This window comes from Malus sylvestris, chromosome 4 (assembly GCF_916048215.2).
Source record: "Malus sylvestris chromosome 4, drMalSylv7.2, whole genome shotgun sequence".
NCBI lineage: Eukaryota > Viridiplantae > Streptophyta > Magnoliopsida > Rosales > Rosaceae > Malus > Malus sylvestris.
Window position 1 is genome coordinate 27,965,957 of NC_062263.1, and position 19,457 is coordinate 27,985,413.

General features: G+C 39.4%; 4 protein-coding genes across 9 annotated transcripts in view; 2 read left to right on the forward strand and 2 right to left on the reverse strand.

The window, feature by feature from the left end:
* The window catches only part of LOC126619033 (kinesin-like protein KIN-14S), a 43,275-nt gene extending 36,881 nt beyond the window's left edge, over positions 1-6,394 (forward strand). Inside the window, exons 1-13 of one of the 4 annotated variants that reach the window (XM_050287285.1) lie at positions 2,164-2,325; positions 2,447-2,530; positions 2,713-2,766; positions 2,954-3,105; positions 3,250-3,346; positions 3,432-3,695; positions 3,819-4,098; positions 4,255-4,416; positions 4,591-4,806; positions 4,908-4,945; positions 5,037-5,200; positions 5,284-5,397; positions 5,482-6,394. In XM_050287285.1, the coding sequence (XP_050143242.1) occupies positions 2,319-2,325; positions 2,447-2,530; positions 2,713-2,766; positions 2,954-3,105; positions 3,250-3,346; positions 3,432-3,695; positions 3,819-4,098; positions 4,255-4,416; positions 4,591-4,806; positions 4,908-4,945; positions 5,037-5,200; positions 5,284-5,397; positions 5,482-6,246 (2,397 nt within the window). In that variant the 5' untranslated portion in view covers positions 2,164-2,318 and the 3' untranslated portion in view covers positions 6,247-6,394. Of the gene's footprint in view, positions 1-2,163; positions 2,326-2,446; positions 2,531-2,712; positions 2,767-2,953; positions 3,106-3,249; positions 3,347-3,431; positions 3,696-3,818; positions 4,099-4,254; positions 4,417-4,590; positions 4,807-4,907; positions 4,946-5,036; positions 5,201-5,283; positions 5,398-5,481 lie in introns of those variants that run through there. The other 3 variants (XM_050287286.1, XM_050287288.1, XM_050287287.1) reach the window with 3 other exon arrangements.
* Positions 6,395-6,975: 581 nt separating this feature from the next.
* Positions 6,976-9,004, forward strand: LOC126619036 (probable microtubule-binding protein TANGLED). Of its 2 annotated transcripts, none has more exons than XM_050287292.1 (4): positions 6,976-7,322; positions 7,486-7,628; positions 7,758-7,816; positions 8,057-9,004. In XM_050287292.1, exons 1-4 carry the CDS (start codon positions 7,242-7,244, stop codon positions 8,866-8,868), a joined length of 1,095 nt encoding a protein of 364 aa, XP_050143249.1. In that variant the 5' UTR covers positions 6,976-7,241; the 3' UTR covers positions 8,869-9,004. The 2 variants fall into 2 exon arrangements, with proteins under 2 accessions (XP_050143249.1, XP_050143250.1); XM_050287293.1 differs by having other exon boundaries at positions 7,758-7,810; positions 8,054-9,004.
* A 399-nt stretch (positions 9,005-9,403) lies between these two features.
* LOC126619035 (mitogen-activated protein kinase kinase kinase NPK1-like) lies at positions 9,404-14,860 on the reverse strand. Of its 2 annotated transcripts, none has more exons than XM_050287291.1 (17): positions 14,409-14,860; positions 13,979-14,020; positions 13,294-13,359; positions 13,103-13,213; positions 12,902-12,982; positions 12,724-12,789; positions 12,519-12,601; positions 12,251-12,332; positions 12,072-12,172; positions 11,826-11,865; positions 11,607-11,666; positions 11,474-11,523; positions 11,165-11,372; positions 10,833-11,072; positions 10,428-10,717; positions 10,277-10,344; positions 9,404-9,932 (listed from the first exon to the last, which is right to left on the reverse strand). In XM_050287291.1, the coding sequence occupies exons 1-17, from the start codon at positions 14,688-14,690 to the stop codon at positions 9,829-9,831; spliced, it is 1,974 nt and encodes a 657-aa protein (XP_050143248.1). In that variant the 5' UTR covers positions 14,691-14,860; the 3' UTR covers positions 9,404-9,828. The 2 variants fall into 2 exon arrangements, with proteins under 2 accessions (XP_050143248.1, XP_050143246.1); XM_050287289.1 differs by having other exon boundaries at positions 12,712-12,789.
* A 1,465-nt stretch (positions 14,861-16,325) lies between these two features.
* LOC126619037 (putative UDP-glucuronate:xylan alpha-glucuronosyltransferase 4) lies at positions 16,326-18,692 on the reverse strand. The gene is made up of 2 exons (XM_050287294.1): positions 17,862-18,692; positions 16,326-17,380 (listed from the first exon to the last, which is right to left on the reverse strand). The coding sequence occupies exons 1-2, from the start codon at positions 18,667-18,669 to the stop codon at positions 16,455-16,457; spliced, it is 1,734 nt and encodes a 577-aa protein (XP_050143251.1). The 5' UTR covers positions 18,670-18,692; the 3' UTR covers positions 16,326-16,454.
* Between the last annotated feature and the right edge of the window lie 765 nt (positions 18,693-19,457).

The window sequence follows — 19,457 nt, forward strand, 5'->3', positions numbered from 1 at the left end:
ATAGTTGTATTGCATATAGGTGAGACGTACCCCGAGGACGAGCGTGGACAAGCGAAACAAGGGGGCTACGATCCTACTATTTATCAGAGAGTGGGCATTTGTTTTATAGATATATATATGCTCTACGATTTCCAAAAAGCATTTTTTAAAAAATGAATTTATGCCTTGTATGCCATGTCTATACCGCTTATTACTATATTGTTGCATTAGTATGAATTTTGAATTATACTATTTGATGTTGCGGATGCTCAAGTAAGCTTCAGGTGAGTCAGCATGTGATTGGTCATGTTGCATTGCATATTGTTATGCATTTATGCATTTAGAGCTTATTATGTTGCACCCCAGTGTTAGTGCTCCCGCCCGAGGCCAGGGCACAGCTTTCACGTGATTGTTCACCTCCTGCATCACACGCTCACCTTGGATCCAAGTTTTGGTGCTAGCTTGTCTTACAAACCACAATAGGTGGTTCCGACTTGTAGGTGACCCACGATCTATCACACAGCTTTTACGTGATCGTAACACTTGAGCGTACTTATTTACACCCAGCATGTCATACAAGTCCCATTAGGTGACTCCAACTCATGTGCAGACATATGTTGATAAGTTATAGATCCAGTCGTACAGGTCACGTTAGGTGACTTCGACTGGCATACTACTTTATATTGGTTTCACACATGGCTTACATCGTTTAGTGCTGAAATATTATGACATGGCATACGTCAGTTTTCACTGGCCTTGTGCATTGGTTTTTCGTATGTAGTAGTATTTTCTGGAAACTATACGGGTTTTACGGAGAGGGGTTATTATGTTCATAAAGCTAAATATGTTTTCAAACGCTCTGTTTTTCCCCACTCACCATTCTGTTTTGCGCCCCTCCAGTTCTAGGTAGTTGTTCATCTTTGGTGGCTCACGAGGACTACTCTGCGGTTCTGACGTTCTACTAAATAAAAGTAGGGATCTTCTCCATGTTTGTATAATTAGTACTTAGTTAGTTCGACTACACTTTCGTTTTACCTATGCTCTGATATGCATGTATCTTATATTTGATCACTTTCACACACTTACATAGTATCTCTAGTTAAATAAGTTTAGGTTTGGTTTTTAATTATTCACATTTCTTTTATTAGTATCACTTTTGTTGCGCCCTTGACTACGTCACCCTCATGTGATGGCCAGCATGCCTCGACTCCAGTTAGGGTGTGTCATAAAAGAACTAACTTTATTTGTCCAAAAAAGGAGTTCAAAATGTTTAAGATGCCCCCTCTTAGTTAAATTTCTAGTTTCGTCCCTGGGTGTATCAAGGATTGGTTGCCAAGTTTTGAACGGATAAAGCATCACAGAGATCACTTGGAGAACAAATTTGGCAGCGGCCAACTTCTGAAGTACACTTCGACAACATAATAAAAGTTTTACACCTAAATTTAGCTTAGATTTTTTGGAACTTTAACGAAAAGCACCCGGTACTGTTCACTTTAACGAAAAACAACATTTTTACACTAAAAAGTCAATCCTGGTACTATTCACTTTACCCTTTATTTTGTCTTTATCATTAAAACTCAAAGTTTTCAATCCATTTTCATTAGTTTTCCTTAGATTTTTCGTTACGATGTTTTGGCACAAAAGTGCATTACAAGGGCTTCAAGCAATGGACCAGATGATGGTGGTGTGGCATCTTCAAGAATTTCCTAGGGAGTCTGACCTTGGAACTTATCAAACTTGGCAGGAATTCTTGAAGAAGACTTGGTGAGTGAAATTGCAGTACAGCCATTGAACATAGAGTGAGAAGAATATAAGGGTAAATGTGTGGTGGAGATTGAGTTGGGGAAATGTGTGGTAGAGGTTGAGTTACCCACTGATACTCATTTTCATTTTTCACTCACCTTCTTAATTTTCAGCTATCAAATTGAATTAAAGAAAATCAAATGACTGAGATTAATAAGCGGACGACGTGTAAGAAGAAAACACACCCCTTTTGTCCACTAGCATTTACCTTTTGCAATTAGTGTTGCATCTTATTAAGCGACAACGTGAAACTACGCGTGTTTTTCCTTCTCACTGACTAGGCCTATTGGGCCATTTTCGATATGGTCCACCGAGAAAATTTTGATAGCCGTTGGAAAGAAAGAGCTCCCTTCCATTTAAACCGACGGCTCAGATTCACTCAATTCAAACTTCAATGCAATCAAAACCCCACCCTCACAAATCCCTCCGGTCCTGAAAGCAAACGCTCTCTCTCTCTAGCTCTCTGAGATCTTCGTCTAAATTCACTACCCCCTCTCTCTCTTCTAGAACTCGCGTTCTTGCTGTGATTCGAATCCATGGAAGGTACTCTCCTGAGTGTCCTCTCTCTCTCTCTCTTCAGTTATTTCATGTTTTTTGATTTAATTTCTTCTTAAATCGTCGAGCGAGCGGTGTAATAATCGCAAATTTTTCTGCTTTAATTCAGATCAAACGGTGGAAATGTTCCCCCAAATCTGCAAAGACGTCGTTCCAGATCACGACTCCAAGTCCTCTTCGACCTCTGGCGCAGGTTGTGTTTTTGTTTTATTTAATTCAATTTGCCCCCTTTTTAATTTTTTGAATTACAAGAAAACGTTGAATTTGAGGTTTGGATTCGATTAGTAATGCTTCTTAAAGTTTTAATTTTATTTTCCAGCCCTAGAAAATGTAGAATTGGGAAATTTTCTAATCCGATTTCGTCCTTTTCTTCAGTTAAAACCCTAGAGACAATTACAACCCAGTTGGACTGTGACGTGAGCAACAGAGGTGGGTAATTTCTGGAATTCTTGGTTTTTCAATCTTTAATTTATTTTTTAATAGAAATTGGGAATGCTTTCAACTGAACTGTTACATTCTGAATTTCAATTGAGTAATTGAGTTGTAAAGAAAATGGAAATGGTTAATTTTTTTAGTGGTCGTTTAATTCAGGCTCTAAGTATAACATTGTTTTCAGAATGTACTCCAGATATTGCTACCGAACCCGCCGATGGTGATTCTGATTTGATTGGTGAGAGTAGCACGTCGAAGGGAACTGAAGAAGGTTCTCCAGGTCAGATGGTTCTTCCAGTTTTGCAGAAGATCACTGATTTGACTACCAAAATTCAGGTGATTCTTGAATATAGCATTGTATTTTGTTTACGTCACTTTGAGGAAAGCTTAGAAAGTGAATGGAAGCATTTGTATATTCTTTCTGTTTTGAATCTTTCGACAAATGCAATAATCGTTTTCGGTTTTGTTCTTATTCTTTAGGATTTGAAGAGAGAGCACACTGCCTTGTCTGTCGAAGTCAAGCTCACAACGAATTCCTTTCCAGACCCTGCAGTTCTAAACACCATTCAGCTTCTAAGTGAGCTTTTTATTTTGATCACTCACAATTATTTTCTAACTTTCTTTCTCTTGTTGATTGTAATTTGTTGTTTCTGGATATCTAGGTATTGAACATGAACTTTTAAAGAAGAAGTACCTAGATGAGTCGTCTGAGCGAAAGAGACTATACAATGAAATGATTGAGCTTAAAGGCAACATCCGAGTTTTCTGCAGATGTAGACCCTTGAATCAAACTGAAATTTCAAGCGGATCAGGTTCCGTTGTTGAATTCGAATCCTCCCTAGACAATGAGTTACAGGTCATTTGTTCTGATTCCTCCAAAAAGCAGTTCAAGTTTGACCATGTTTTCAGACCTGAGGACAATCAAGGTACCTGAGAACTCATACTGATTTTGTAATTGCACTGCCTAATACTTAGCAGTTGATTTTGTTAGGATGAATAACTTGTAGATAGACTTTGAATCGTTCATATTGAGCTTTTCAAATGTGCAGAGGCTGTTTTTGCTCAAACGAAACCTATTGTGACTTCGGTGTTGGATGGCTACAATGTCTGCATTTTTGCCTACGGACAAACTGGAACTGGCAAGACCTTTACAATGGAGGGTACTCCTGAAAACAGAGGTGTTAACTACAGGACTCTGGAGGAGTTGTTTCGGATTTCAAAAGATAGAGGTGGCTTCATGAGATATGAGCTATGTGTTAGTATGCTAGAAGTCTATAATGAGAAGATAAGGGACCTCTTGGTTGATAACACAAATCAACCGACAAAGAAGTGAGTTTTCTTCTGCTTTGATGTTAACTGAGTAGACTTTGCAATGAGATATGAGCTATGAGCTATGAGCTATTGGCAATCTTAAGAATCTTAGTTGGAGGATATGTAATGTTGATTCATGATAGGTGTACTTATTTTGTGTTTATCTGTTCAAAGGTTGGAAATAAAGCAATGTGCAGAGGGAACCTTAGATGTTCCAGGACTTGTTCAAGAGCGTGTTTATGGCTTTGAAGAGATGTGGGAACTGCTAAAGTCTGGAAGCCAAGCTAGATCTGTTGGATCTACCAGTGCTAACGAGCAGAGCAGCCGCTCTCACTGGTAACTTTCATGCTCGTAATCTCCTTAATGTCTTCATTGTCAGAGTCTAAATTAAATGCTGAGGCACGCATACACTGAATGTTTCAAATCAGGGAGAAAATAAAGAAACAAGAGGCAACCAATTTTTCTTTCTATGGTTTCATTCAACATTCAGTGAAAATTTGTTTTCTGCAGCTTGTTGCGGGTGACAGTGAAGCGGGAGAACTTGATAAATGGGCAAAAGACAAGGAGTCAACTGTGGCTCGTAGACTTGGCTGGCAGTGAGCGTGTGGGGAGGATTGATGTTGAAGGTGAAAGACTGAAGGAATCTCAGTTTATAAATAAATCTCTCTCGGCCCTTGGCGATGTTATCTCATCCCTTGCATCTAAAACAGCCCACATTCCTTACAGGCAACTCTCTCTCTCTCTCTCTCTCTCTCTCTCTCTCTCTCTCACACACACACACACAAAGATTTGGTTTCCATATCTAAACTTCTCTTCTTTTGCAACAGGAATTCAAAGCTTACTCATATGCTGCAGAGTTCTCTAGGTGAACCTTTATAGTAATATTTCACTTCAATGTGAGTGGCTCCTATAAATTGGTTATACATGCATGATTTTAATTAAAATTTGATTTGCAGGAGGAGATTGCAAAACCTTGATGTTTGTCCAAATCAGCCCAAGTGCCTCAGATCTTGGAGAGACACTGTGTTCACTGAACTTTGCCAGTCGGGTGCGGGGAATAGAGAGTGGCCCTGCTCGCAAACAGGCAGACCTCAGTGAGCTGTTCAAGTACAAACAAATGGTACGTGTTATAAGTTAAAGTATACTTTTGTTCTAGTTTATCTTGGTTTCAAATTACAAAAATTTTAATATCCAATTTAACAGGCTGAGAAGGCTAAACATGACGAGAAAGAAACCAAGAAACTACAGGACTGCATACAGTCTCTGCAGTTGAGGCTTGCTGCGAGGGAACACATTTGCAGGAGTCTACAAGAAAAGGTAATCTATCTTCAAGATGACAACTCATGGGATTTATTGAACTTCTCGTTGTTCATTGTTACATAACTGAAGTTTTTTTGGTAGAATCGAGACCTTGAGAACCAGTTGGCTGAGGAAAGGAAGACCAGACTGAAACAGGAGACTAGAGCTTTTGCAGCTGCTTCTCATCAGTCTTCAGCATCATCATTCCGGAAACAAGGAGCCCAGAAGACTGTTGCAGAGAAGAAGCCGCCTTTGGCTCCTCCAAGATCGAGGCTACCTCTGCGAAGAATTTCCAACTTCATGCCCCCACCTTCATCTGCTTTACCTCCCAAAAAAACCAGCTCTACAACTTCCGTCCCATTTTCAGTGGGTGGCAAAGAAAATATCTCCACAACAGCACTAGCAGGAAGAAACCAGAAAAGCCTAGTTTTACCGAGAAGAATCTCCATTGCTGTCAGACCTCCAACTGCAACAACACAACAGGTTCTTCAGCCTAAGAGACGCGTCTCCATTGCTACCTATCGCCCTGAGCCAAGCTCTCACATGACAACACCCCTCCACACCTCTGCCTCTCTATCCAACAGTGACAGACCATCGTTCGCAAGGGATCCACGAAGGGCACGGTACTCAAGGTTGTTCTCCCCAATGCCTGAATTGAAGTCGGAAGCAGAGACAACACCAACCACAATGAGGAGAAGCAGCAAGTTCATGGGTAGTCCCCCGACATTAGCTGGTTCAGTCAGAGCAGCGAGGCATCCAGCAGCTGTTGCACTACTACGGAAACCAGTAGTTTGGAGTCCTCTCAAGCTGAGAGCCATGAAAAACAGAAGGCCATCACTGTTACTACCTCCCCCGGGTTTCAAATGACATGCAATGAATCAATTCGTCATTGTCTATTTTGAAACACCTTGAAACAGTAAATGTTCTTGTTTTCTTTTTCTACCTTAGAGCTTTTGTGATAGTACTGAAAATGTATGCTTCTTGCCTACTAATCATTCATTTCGTTGTTGAAGCACTTTGTAGCGTTTCCTTGTTGAACCAAGAAAGTTTCGATTTCAAGAATCGAATGATAACCTTCACAAATTAGAATTATAATTCAATTTGCAATGAGAAAACATGAAGATCCATTGGCCATGAACCATCTTCGCCGGGTCGCCTGGTGGGATGGCACATAGGAATGGGTGACGGGTATCCGTTCGCTCATCCCTACACATCTATCTTTACTGATATTTTAAATCTACTTTCTTAATTAGTTGGGTAAAAATTTCCACATCAACTTTACGCAACTGCAAAAGTCAATTTTCACAACATTAAAGATAAGTTATTCATGAGCAGTTCAAAAGGGTAAAGACGATATTTTCTTAGTGAAAGTAGAAAATGAAATTACAAAATATGTGATGCAAATTCGTACATAGTATCCATCGAGGTTCATGGAGTGCAGCTGTACAATAACTAAAAGTAAGAAAGAGTACCAACCGTTAGATCTTATTTTTCGTCAAACACTGACCGTCAGATCTATGCGCAATCACTGGTTCTCCATTTAAGAGGGGAAAAGTTCACGTCTAAATTGAAAACGAAAAGTAGCCGTTTGCGTGTGATTGATTGGAGAAATTCGACCGTTGGACTCGAAAAGAGAAACATAAACAAAAATCCGTTCGAACTCCGTTTGACTTCATCACTTAGGAAGACAAGCCGCGAAGGCCAAAAGGGAAACCAAAGAGAGAGAGAGAGAGAGAGAGATCTTGGAGACCCACTTCCCACTGAGAGTTGCTGTGTGTGTCTTGAGTAATAAAATGGTTGCGAGATCTTGGAGACCCACTTCCCACTGAGAGTTGCTGTGTGTGTGTGCCTTGAGTAATAAAATGGTTGCGAGAACCCCACCAAAGCAGAGGAAAATGGTAGCCCTTCTCGATCCTCTTCTCCTCAGAGAAACGGTGAAGAAGGTGAGGGCTACTTCAACTTTTTCCTTCAAAACAAAAAAACCCAGAATTCAAAGTTCAGTTCTTTGTATTTCCGGCATCGACCTTTGGTGGAATTTGAACATCTCCCGTGGATTTTCTTGTGTTTTGAACTAATGGGGTTGTGTTGTTTTGTGGGTTTGTGAAGGTGGATAGATGCATGGCTCGGTTGCAGGAGCTGCAGTACACAGTTTCGGGCGGTACGAAGGTGATTTCTGGAGTGAGTCTCAGCCCAAGGAGCACTCGATGTTATCTCAGGACTAGCCTCCGATGTAAACAAGAAACTGCGAGGTAAGAATTTGACTTGAATTTGATCTGTAGAAACCAAGAAAAAAACGGCTTTTCATTTTTATTTGGTTTTTTCATTAGTTTTGGTCAATTTTGAGATTGAAACTCAATTGGGTTTTTTAACTTATGCAGGATTAAAGGTTCAGCCCCTAGAAAATCTCCTGTTGGCAAGTTTCCTGCAAATGCAGGAGGTCTCTCTCTCTCTATCTCTCTCTCTCTCTAGATTTGGGGCAAATGGCTAACTAGACGATATTCTAAACTACTTTAATTGCGAGGAGGGGACTCTAACTCAGTGCAAAGGGTCCGGCGGCACGACCAACTAACCTAACTTGCATCGAAAAAAGAAAAATTTCCATTCTGACCTGATCTGGAACTAAATAGAGCGAGATTTTGTTGAATTGGGCAATAACATCATTGCTATTATATTTCAGGGGAGTGGCAGAGAATGTCGCTGCCTGCAATGCTGGTCGGCGAAACAGTCGGAGAAATTCTACAAGCAAGCAAGTTTGCAAGAGAAATAGTAGCAGCAGTTGGTAAAAAACCCCAGAAAACCACTTCAGAAGACCCCAAAACCCCAATGACACAACAGAGGAAACAGAGGCAAAACCCCGAAAACACAGAGCTCAGAGCCAGAAGAAAGAAGGAGAAGCACAACAAGTCTCAATCCACTCGATCAGAGTCCCGTTCCCCGATACTCCAACGGGCTCGTTCCAGGATCAATTTCAAGGTCTCACCTCCACACAAGAGAGAAATGGAGAAAGAAAACAACAGATACTTGGCAAACAGAGTGTCTCCGAAAAATAGGCCATGGGCAAAAAAAAGCGTGTTGTTTCCCAACCCTTTGTTTTCGGCTTCGGATTCTTCTCAGCAGCAGAAGTTCTGCAGAACAAGATCACCAATCATTGGTAGAAATGATGGCAGTAATAATAGGCGACGGATTCATACTCCGCACAAGTTCTTGATCAAGTCCCCGCCTTCTGCTTCGAAATTTCCTTCACCTTCCAAGTTTCAGCTCAAGATCAGGAGCCCTCCATTGGTTTCTTCTCTGTCTCCACCGAAGATGTCAACTGCCTCGAAACTTCGCAGGTCATTTTCTCCTTCGAGATTGGCAACTAGGTTGGTGTCTCCATTGAAGAGCAGAAAGAGCTTGCAGAAGAGTAGCGAGGGAGGACTAGTAATGCCTGGTTTGAAACAGCGTCCAACGTCCTCGATTCCAATGGGAATTTCAGCTCGGAGAATTTGAGAAACGTCTGAGAAATCTGCATACATTGGCTTGGTTTGATTCTTTTATACCAGATATTTTCTTGATGTCCATAGTTTCGAATTTTCATTGTTCAACTTTTTCTTATGCGTGTGAATTTGTCATTCCATTTTTTCAACTACTTGAGATCAAATTTTCGTTCTTTTCTGTTGGTTAAGAGCCTTCACCCCTACACTCGAAGTCCTTAGATTCCCGCTCCCCTCACTATCACTTGTATCTGTAAACTTTGTACAATCTCTGTATCAAGAGCCTGAATGGTGACATCGAAAGAGCTGGGGAATGGACGACCAGTGTGTTGCGGCTCACTGTGTTGCTTCTTTGTCAGGTCAATGGACGACCACTCTCCCTGGTTTTTGTTCTGAACAAGGATGGCCTTCCTTGTCCTCCAAGTTTATTTTGGTGGCCTTTTGTAGGCTGTTCTTTCTGGGTAGTTACTGTTTTAGCTAGTTAGGTCAGAGAGAGAGAGAGACAGAGAGAGAGACAGAGACAGAGAGAGCGAGAGACCAAGAGACCGAGATTACTACAAACATGAACCATTCTCTCTATCAATCACAAAAATCAGAAGCACACATCAAAAGTGGCATTCTATACTATCCTGTGCCATAGGATCCAGAGTACTAAATCAATAATACAATTTCTATGCACCGGATACCAAACACGAAAACATGTATAATTCCCCCGCCCCAAAAAGAATACATTCGCATCCAACAATTTTATACAGGCATGCTTACAGTAGCTTGGCCTTTGGTAGGACACACAAGCAATACCACTCACTATAGGTGGTGGTTGCACAAAGAGGCATTGAATTTGGACGAATCAGATGTTGCAGCACTGTGGAGCTGGATTCCGGAAAGCCGGAGAACCAGAGACATTTTACTGCTAAGACTGAAACTCCAACTCCAAAGATGAATTCCCAACAGGAAGCTATGACTGACTTCCACGTCATTTGCCTGGAGAAGCAAACCTAGTACGTTCTCTCTGCCTATTTAAACCTCGATCCTTCGGAGATGATGTCTTCCCCCCTACACCTGCTTGGCGCATCATCTCTGCAAAACCACAGAAATTTGATAAAAGCATTTTACGTTAAGTGACGGTCACTAAACTACGTATAAGATGGTTTGTTGGTTTATATGCTTAAGTTTGTACAACTAAACTTCAGACGATATGTATTTATGGAGATATAATCTTTGTGGGCAAATCAAAAGCCAATCAAAATCCCACAACTTCAGGACTATTCACGTCAATCAACATAAAAGCTTAAAATGGTTGTAACCCCAGAATGCAGACAGTCCTTCAAACTTTAACAGATATGACGGAGCACAAAAGGCAGCTGCTATAATAACCCTATATAGTGGGAATTAGAAACCACACGAGGAAAAGAAAACTCTACCTCGCTTTCTTGCAAGCTCAAGATCAAGCTCTTCTTTCCACTTCCTCTCTCTTTCAGAGGAGCTTATACTGTGAGAAGTATCATATATCAGGTTACTCAAAAGGGTAGCAAGAAAGGAAAGAAAAAAAACAATCAAATGACATGAACTGACCTTGGACTGCCTGGCTCTTGCTGACTGCGTGGAGGTGATGGCATGTCCTGTGCAATTTGAACATTTGCATTGCCAATATTTGAAACGCGCCTGGCATTGCTCCCAGGGCTTCCAGTAATAAGAGCATCAGCTACTCCCCGACTAGGTGATCTACTTTTGGGAGGTAATTTCAAGTACCTTGAGGTGCGTTCATCAGGCGAGTTATCCGCAAAATTTGGAGAGCAAATTACATTCAAGCTGTTGTAGAACTCTTCAAATAATGGCGTTTGCAGCTTTTTTAGTTCTAGGGCCTGAGATTTTGAACAACCACACAGTTCAGAATAATCAAGTCCAAACCAAAATTTACAAAAGTATGACTTCACAAACATAGAAGACACCTAATCCTGACTCCAACCAAAACTGTACCTTCTCATCCAAAAATGCCGTGATTTTTGATTCAGTAAGTATATCATCTTCCTCCACAAGTGATGCACCGCAAGGAAATGAAAAACCTTTATCTCCGTCTCCAATTGTTCCGCAGTTTCCGGCAGGAAAATCAATTTGGTGAGTGGTATCCAGATCCGTTCCGTTTTGTTCTTTTTCTAAATTTCCACCAAACTTGCACACCGACTCATCATCAGTGGGTTCGCACATTGGGTTAAAACTCTAACACAACAGAATAGCATGCAAACAGTTAGTTTCTGAATTTCTTGAATGATTAAAACTTATATAACTCATGAGGGCTCAAATTCATTTACCTTGATGTTGCCAAGCATCAAAGAAGAACCGAGCTTTACTTCGCCCACCATAGTATCGTCTTTGTCATCAATCTGACACATGTCATCATCACAGCTGTTTCTTCCCCAAATGGGTCTGCTTTCCAGGAACTCGTTAGGATGTGTAGTTGAGTGTTGCAAACTGCCCAAATTACACATATCATCTGAATCGGGGCAAGTTGACATCTCACTGCAACAAAATTGATGCTACCATGTCAAAAGGCTCCAAAAAGTCATAGCAACCATTTTCTGATTTTGCAAGTTCCAAAGAAGCATAATTGTAATACTTACAAGGTGTGCAGGTTGGGAGAATATGATGGAGATCGGAGTTCTGAATCTTCCTGATGATAGCAAGTTAAGCGTCACTAAAAAGATTTAAATGGTGAAAAACAAACACAACATTTTCCAACACCTCACTCAATACCATGACAGAAGTACGAAAAACAGGATGAGATTCCATATGTTCCCCAGTTACGAATGGATGCTGCACATAGTTGAAAGAGTGTAAGAACTTGTTAAGATATAGGGGTTGGCTTGAGCATCGCCAGCCAAATCCAACAAACATATTGAAGTAGATGTAGACAATATGCAAGATATATTACAGGAAAAGAAACTCAAGAAAAATAATTGAGATTTAACTTACCTGAAGCAACTCAGATGCCACCGACCTCAAATGTGGTTCCCTGCCATAGGACCAAAGTAAACATAAACTCAGAACATCATACATCGATTGACCCATTCCTCTATCTCTCTATCTAGAATGTGAGATTAAATTGATTTCTCCACAAGAATCATATTTATAAAATAAATGGAACAGGTAAATGCAACACATATCTTGGAGAGTGAATTCCAATTACAATGATTTAAAAAGACAAGAACAGTAGCATACTTTTGCAGACATTTTAGCAAAAAATCTTTTGCCTCAAAGGAAAGATGCTCAGGGATTGGTGGATGAGACTTTGTTGTCCCTATATGGAAGAGAGCAGCAACCTAGAAAAACAATACCATTAGTGCAACAAGCAAGGGAAAAATTTTCTTAGAAGATTAAAGAATTAGCAGAATAATTACCTCTTGGTACTGTTGGCTCCAAGGAGGCTTTCCAGTGGCCATCTCAATCACAGTACATCCAACACTCCATATATCAGCCGAGCTGGAGAGTTATTCTTATATGTCAATATTCATACTTATCCAGGATAGAAAGAATAGATAATGCAAAATTGTGGTCACTATTTAGGAATCACTACTATAGTGATAACCCAAGATAATAGAGAAATGGCATGTCATAATCGTAGCATGCTTGAAATCAAGTAGATGCTACAATGGTAATAGTTCTTACAAGCTATGACCAGTCTGGAGAATAACTTCAGGAGCCATCCAGTATGGTGTACCCTTCATAGACTTAGCCCCAGAAATGGTTGCCTGCAACACGCACCTCTCAATTTGATAGAAAATGCATTATACATGTAACCAAGCATAAAAATAATAATACAACGCCTCTAAAGAGAAATGAAGCCAAGAAATTTATGTACCAGCTCTACGACCTGTTTGGATGCCCCAAAATCTGCAAGTTTGATGCATCCCTTATTATCAACAAGGATATTTGCTCCCTGAAAGTTAATAGGAGATACGTATTAGGCACTTACAAGAAAAAGGTCAGGAGAAAGTGAGAAACATTCTTTACATGCATATCATTTGCAGTTACGCTGGGGGGGTCCCTACCTTAATGTCCCTGTGCATGATTCCATTTTTGTGTAAATATTCTAGCCCCAATAACAACTGGTTGGTGTAGGTTCTTATAACCTGCTCAAAAAAGATTGTATAGTTTAGAATTTAAAACAAATACAAGATACAAAGTTAAAGATTGTATAGTTTAGAATTTAAAACAAATACAAGATACAAAGTTAGTTGGCAAGAACTTACAGCCTCAGGAAAAGATCCAAATTTCCCCAAAAGCGATGATATGGATCCACCAGGGACAAATTCCAACAGAATATTTAAGGTGTCCTCTTCCCTCACTGTACCCAAATATCTCTAAAACCCAAAACCAAGTACAGGGTCAGAAAAGTGTTATACTTCAAGAGGTGATATAGACACAGGGCAGTCCTACTCACAACGATGTTCGGATGAGACAGATTCTTTAGAAGCTTCACTTCTTCCTCAAGCTCCTTGATGTGAGCCTACTTGTAGCGTTAAAACCATTAATCAACAAATTATAAGAAACTAAAAAGATAAGATATCCACTGTAATACTAGGCAAAATCATAAAAAAAAAACTGTTTTAGATGTCCAAAAAATACCGAACATTGTTGCAGAAAGTTAAATGTACAAGTATAGATATATAAAACAGAATTCGTAACACTTTTCATACACAACATCCACTCGTACACCTCATCCACCTTAAACAACACGTGCACAAACACCTAAAATAGATGGCAGCTATCCATTAAATTCACTTCCTATGGGCACGTAAAGGCTCACACACTTAGAGTGACACTTGTGCTTGCTCTCCCACACCTGAATAGCACCTAATACTCACCACATCCTGTGAGTACCCAAGAATGGAAGTACGATTCCTTTTATAGCAAGCTAGCATCAATGGGTCTGAAAACTGACCAGCTTTGAAACCTCTCTACAATTCTAGGATCTTTGACTTTGGGCTCATCCAACTATGTGCATTAATGGAAGTGAGAGGTGGTGGAGACTCGATACTGATCCTCAGCATCAAAATCACCATAACTAATGGCATATATAACTTGAAAAACCTAAATATACAGTAAGACAAGAGTTCAAATCAAACCTGTGCTTTCTCCTTTGAAGCACTATTTGCAGCAATCAGAACCTGCAAAGAAGCAACAACTGTATCAGAATCATACTCTGAACCAAATCCTCGACTAAGCTAGCTATGAAACTATGAAACTAGTCAACTGAAAACTCCAACATAATTCAAAAAACAAACTCGGAAACAATACTTGGCCAAAACCTAACAACGAAAATCAACTCCGAGGCGAAAATTGGGGGGAAATCTAATCTGATTAGAAACAGCTCCAGCACCAACTCCAGATGAAAATCCATATATAGAATCAAGCTTAGAATTTGAAACCCAAAGCAAAGCAGAACAAATTAACAAAACCCAGACGGAATTAACAACCGAAAAGAGCAGAAACAAACTCAGATCCTAAAAACAATGCCGAAAGCAGCAGAAAACTAAATAGAACAAAAAAGTGGACCTGTTTAACAGCAAGAAGCTCTCCGGAATCAAGATTCATTCCCATATACACACGCCCAAAGGCACCGCAGCCGATCAACTCGCCCTTGCGCCACCGGATCGGAGGTGCGTTTTCCTTCGCCATTGCCGGCAATGGAAGCGGCGGCGAGGGCTTCGAGAAGACTCTGGATTTCCGAATGCAGGAATTGATCCTGTCGACTAGGGTTCCTCCTGGGGAGTCCTCGTTCTCCGATGCTGTGCGGAACACCAGTGATCGGCGGACTGATCCGAATATATCTTGCATTTCCTTCTCTGTGAGTGTTTCTGTGGTTTGATTGAGAAAGCGTTTACGTTCTCCTGTTGGTTTGGGGTTTCATTTGGTCGGCAGCAGAGTAGAGTGAGAAACTTTGGAGGAGCGAGAGAGAGAGAGAGAGAGAGAGAGAGAGGAGAGAGAGAGGAGGGAAAAAGGTGGAGGAGTTTTTTGAAAAATAATAAATGAAAATAAAATAATATGCATTTCCTCCCTAGTTTATTTTTTGTTAAAATTGTACTATATAATTAAGTTTTTCTATTTTGTCTCCCAATAAGAGGACTTACATAAAAACAGATATGACGTCATTGCGGCAAATTCAGGCCAATAGTACAATATCACGTATAAGTTTTTGTACATGACATTAAGACATATAAAACTGAATCTATGTCGTACAAGTTGTTCTTTTCCAACAAAATTAACATGTTTTCTTTTATGTCAGATATCCAAAATATGTATAAATTTCAATCTTCATCTTTTACGTTTTAAAATAAAAGATAAGAAAATGATGTCCACACTTTTTTTCACTCATTTGCACTCTCGTTTTTTTTTCTTTATTTTAAAAATAAATGAGAAAATAAAAGTGTGAAAATTATTATTCTCAGCTAATTGCTGTGTAAGTTCAAACAAAACCAACAAGATCCTCTCTCTAGATCTTTTTGGTGAGGTTCCTGGAGATCTGTGAATCGTGTATACTGTTTGTGTTTAATTTTAAATAAAAATATTTAAAATGATTTCTGACCGCATGATATACGATGAACGGACACGATTCACGGATTCCCGGATTCTTACAAAAAGGATCCGGATTCCAAACAAAATAATGTTAAATCATTATCCTAAACTCCAGGAGCAATTTGGGTGGGCTCAACCTAAAATCTATTCAAACTCAACCAATAAAGCTAAGGAAAAGTTACTAGGTAAGCCATTGTTTGGTCGGTTTGCTTTATATTATATAAATGGATCATGGGGAGCATATAAGTCATGATGGTTTGCTAGTTAAAACGTTTATTTTCTAATTTTCAATGCATCCAAAATTTGAAAAGATTTGTGATTTAAGGTTAGTGAAGTAAACAATTTAGCCATTGTGTTTTTAATTCGGTAATTTTCTTTGTTATTTTAGTTTATAAATTACAGAAACAAATATAGTTGAATAAGACAGCAAATAAAACATACGTTGCATTATAATCCTTTGCATTTGCTCTCAGTAGCTAATGTAGTTCATTAGTATCAATATAGTCGACATTGATCTTTTGAACTAAAAATAAATAAATAAATTTGCTTTTGATATTCATTCACAATTATCTTGTCCTTTAGCCGAGAGAAGGAGGCTCAACTCAAAAGAAGTAGAGAAAGACTTAAGAAAACTTGGAAATAGACTTTAAAAAGAAATATGGTGTACTTGGAGCTAACGAAACACCTGGCACAAAACTAAACGCATTGACGTTCTAGAAATCATAAAACCGATCCCACTTAGTGAGATAAGCTTGAGAGATTTTTCAGTGTGATCGGAATACAAAATGGTACACTACGTATTACTATACAAATGGTGGATATGTATGTTAAAAAGTTAATAACTTAAATATTAAAATTTCTCATCGCTTATATAAAATATATGTGATATCGTACCCATATTCCGGTCATAATGAAAAATTTATCAATAAGCTTGGCTATTGTTTGTATCTTGTTCTTTGGAAGCCAATACACCAAACAGAATTACATAAAAGTACACAAGAAATTATATCAAAATAAAAGCAAGGACTACATATATAAATGATGCTGTCTTGGGTCCTTAATCTCAATTTTCCAATGTCCATCAGAAAAATTAGCCTTAGCTGCTTTCACTCTCCTCTTCTTCAAATCTTTATCCATTTTCTTCGTCAAACCACAGTAAGATTTTAGCTCCTTTGGCATCTGATCGTACATTTTCCACCATTTTTCGTGAGCCGAATCGCTCGCGAAGACGCTGCTGCCATTCCCTTCCCAGTTGCAGTCATAATCTTTGTAACACACCCAAGGCTTGAACCCCAAGTAATGTAATGCATACAGGTCCTCAGGCATCTCATGATTTGCAGCTTTTGGTCCCTCAAAATATTTTAGTGCATTTAGCCTCCAAGGCAACCTATGCCACCAAGTAAAAATCTCATTCAAAAAACCCTGATCGCCGCCGTTGTATGACTCAATTGTGAACGTTTTTCGCATTAGGTATTCGAACATGCAGTTCGATGGCTCCACGACCATCAAGCCGGAGTTGAATAACATCTTGTTATTCCCCACGGCTGACAGCTGCGGGTGCACGAAGAAACTGTCAATGTTCTTGAGGACTAGAAGGTCCGCGTCGATGAAAATGACCTTGTCATACTTCGTGAGCTGCCACACCCGGAGTTTGCTGTAGTTCCACTCGTTGTAGGATCCTTTTTGCGCAGATGCGCTTCGGATTCTTTGGATTCGCTTGATATTCCATCCGGCCGCGGTTAGGCCTTGGATGGATTTAGGAGTGATGGAGTCGTCTGCAAGGAGGACTAGGTCTTTGGTGGAGTTGGTTTGTCTGATGCTTTGAGCTAGGGTTATTGCACCACACACATAGGCTTCTGAGGAGTGCAGGATTGTGACATAGGCAAGTCTACGCTTCTCGTATGGAATCCATGAGCTTGTTTCTAGCATGTATTTTCTCCAGATTTCTCTGCCTGCAACAACAGATTCAAATAATTACCAGCCTAAATAATTTGTGAACATTTTTATATATAAAATCAGTTAGACTGACTTTAGCAATGCTCTACACTTTTGCCATTGTTCCACTTCGTCCTCGAAACTTTCAGTTTGTTGTTGGGCCTCCCTAAGTATCTATTCGTGCCGATATCCCCAAATTGTCAATTTCGTCACAATGGTACATCCACAAAAAAGTAGTACTTAGAATTTTGATAATTGAGTTTCAGGACGAAAAGTAAGGACTGAAACTTACATCTTTGCTATAAAATAAATGAAAATAACTCACTTTTGATGAAATAATTGACGTGACTAACGGCAAAAGGATATTCGCACAAACTAAAGTTTAGGGGTACCGTGTTGTGAACTGAATTGAAATTTCACAAGACAAAGTGGAACAAAGAATACAGTAACGAACCCAATAATGGTGATTAAACTAGTAAATTGTTAGTTAATTAGTACCTGTTTCTGCATAACCCGGAGCAATTTGGCAAGATCCAAAAGGCATATGCACCTTTTGTTTCAATCTCACAATATTAGGCCTATAAACCCAATAATTCCCTCTATGCATCAAACGATCATCACATCTGAAAATCTCCACCATCGGTCCACAAGCCCCGATAAACACAACATACACCGTCCGATGAGCATCAGGCTTCATCCACCCTCTCCCCACCACGAGATTAGCCACCACCAAATTAACTTGTAATCTAAACACATCCCTAATCCCTTCCTTGTCACTCGTCCTATTTGCTCCACATGGAACCTTGGCCAGTACCACATCGATGCCCTCGTAATTCTCCAGCTTAGGAATTGGGATTTCCGGACACTTTGGTTTCCCCCGTTCCTCGTCTTCGTCAACCCATTCGGGAAAATAGTCCTCCCATTTTCGATCCCTAGCTACGCGTTCGAATGCCACTGAGACTGCCTCTACATTTGATAGTCCTCGGAGCTGACGATGAATATGTTCATCTACATTGACCAAACCTACCTTAATTTTTCTACCCTTGATTTTGAATCGTTTGGAAATGGCAACGAACCAGTCCGCATTCTCAGTTTTGTTCTTGATAACCTGTTCGTGTCGAATGGTAGCTGAATTGTTCGACTCGGTGGGACGAAAACTATACGAGACCATTAGGCATAGGAAGAATAGAGAGAGCATAATTAGATAGAGAACCAAGGGGACTACTCGTTGTTTGGAATAGGAGGAGGAGGGGGAGGAAGAAAACTTGGAAGCCATGTTCACATAATCTGGTGAAGGATAAAGCATTTGTATTTGGTGTTGTATGAGGGGGAGAGAGAGAGAGAGAGAGGTTTGAAGGGCTATTTGACGTATATGGAAAAAGGGTTTTATTAGGAAGGTTTGCATGGCTGGACGTTGGAGAAGATATATTTGCTTATATATATGATTTCATCCCCACGCGCGTATGGAGAGCTTTTTAAAACGTTGTTTAAATTTGTATTCTTTGAAAAGATATATGCTTACAACGACATAGATAACGAGTTTGATGCTTAATAAATTCTGTCATAATTATTATTATTGAAAGTGAGAGAACTTAAAAGAAAAATAATCATGGGAGGAGAGAAGAAGATTTGACTCTTAAGTGAATATTTTTCGACATAAATGTACATTTAATTTTTTTAAAGATCGTAAAGAAAACAACGATACATGAAGTGACAACGGCAAGCTTATTAAAAATCTGTTTCCGTTGGAACAGTGATGGAATTTATGTTTTTTAATACATATATGTGCACAATAATATTATGGTGCTGAAAACATATTATTAGTACCACATTTACTTAATTTTCAAGTAATTAAAACTATTACCTTAATCACGTAGATTACCTTGATCCAAAAAAAGAAAAAAAATTACCAAAATTGGCATCCAACTTATTGCTAAAAAAAAATTAGATTAAACACCGACTACCAATGCATGCATTATCCGCTCAAAAGAATTGTTTTATTTAATTATGTCAAGTATTATGCATCTTATTATTAAAATTCATTTGAGGACATATTTCGATTAAAAAAAGTTTTGTGAGGGACTTTTCTCCCTA

Excerpts from the sequence above, each read along its gene's own strand:
- LOC126619036 (XM_050287292.1), top strand. The coding sequence starts at position 7,242 with ATGGTTGCGAGAACCCCACCAAAGCAGAGGAAAATGGTAGCCCTTCTC. Across the intron at positions 7,629-7,757 it reads TGTAAACAAGAAACTGCGAG|GATTAAAGGTTCAGCCCCTA; the intron begins GTAAGAATTTGA and ends TAACTTATGCAG. Across the intron at positions 7,817-8,056 it reads GTTTCCTGCAAATGCAGGAG|GGGAGTGGCAGAGAATGTCG; the intron begins GTCTCTCTCTCT and ends ATTATATTTCAG.
- LOC126619035 (XM_050287289.1), bottom strand. The coding sequence starts at position 14,690 with ATGCAAGATATATTCGGATCAGTCCGCCGATCACTGGTGTTCCGCACA. Across the intron at positions 11,524-11,606 it reads TTTTTCGTACTTCTGTCATG|GAAGATTCAGAACTCCGATC; the intron begins GTATTGAGTGAG and ends TGCTATCATCAG. Across the intron at positions 11,373-11,473 it reads TCTCCCAACCTGCACACCTT|TGAGATGTCAACTTGCCCCG; the intron begins GTAAGTATTACA and ends ATTTTGTTGCAG.
- LOC126619037 (XM_050287294.1), bottom strand. The coding sequence starts at position 18,669 with ATGCTTTATCCTTCACCAGATTATGTGAACATGGCTTCCAAGTTTTCT. Across the intron at positions 17,381-17,861 it reads TCCGGGTTATGCAGAAACAG|GCAGAGAAATCTGGAGAAAA; the intron begins GTACTAATTAAC and ends CTGTTGTTGCAG.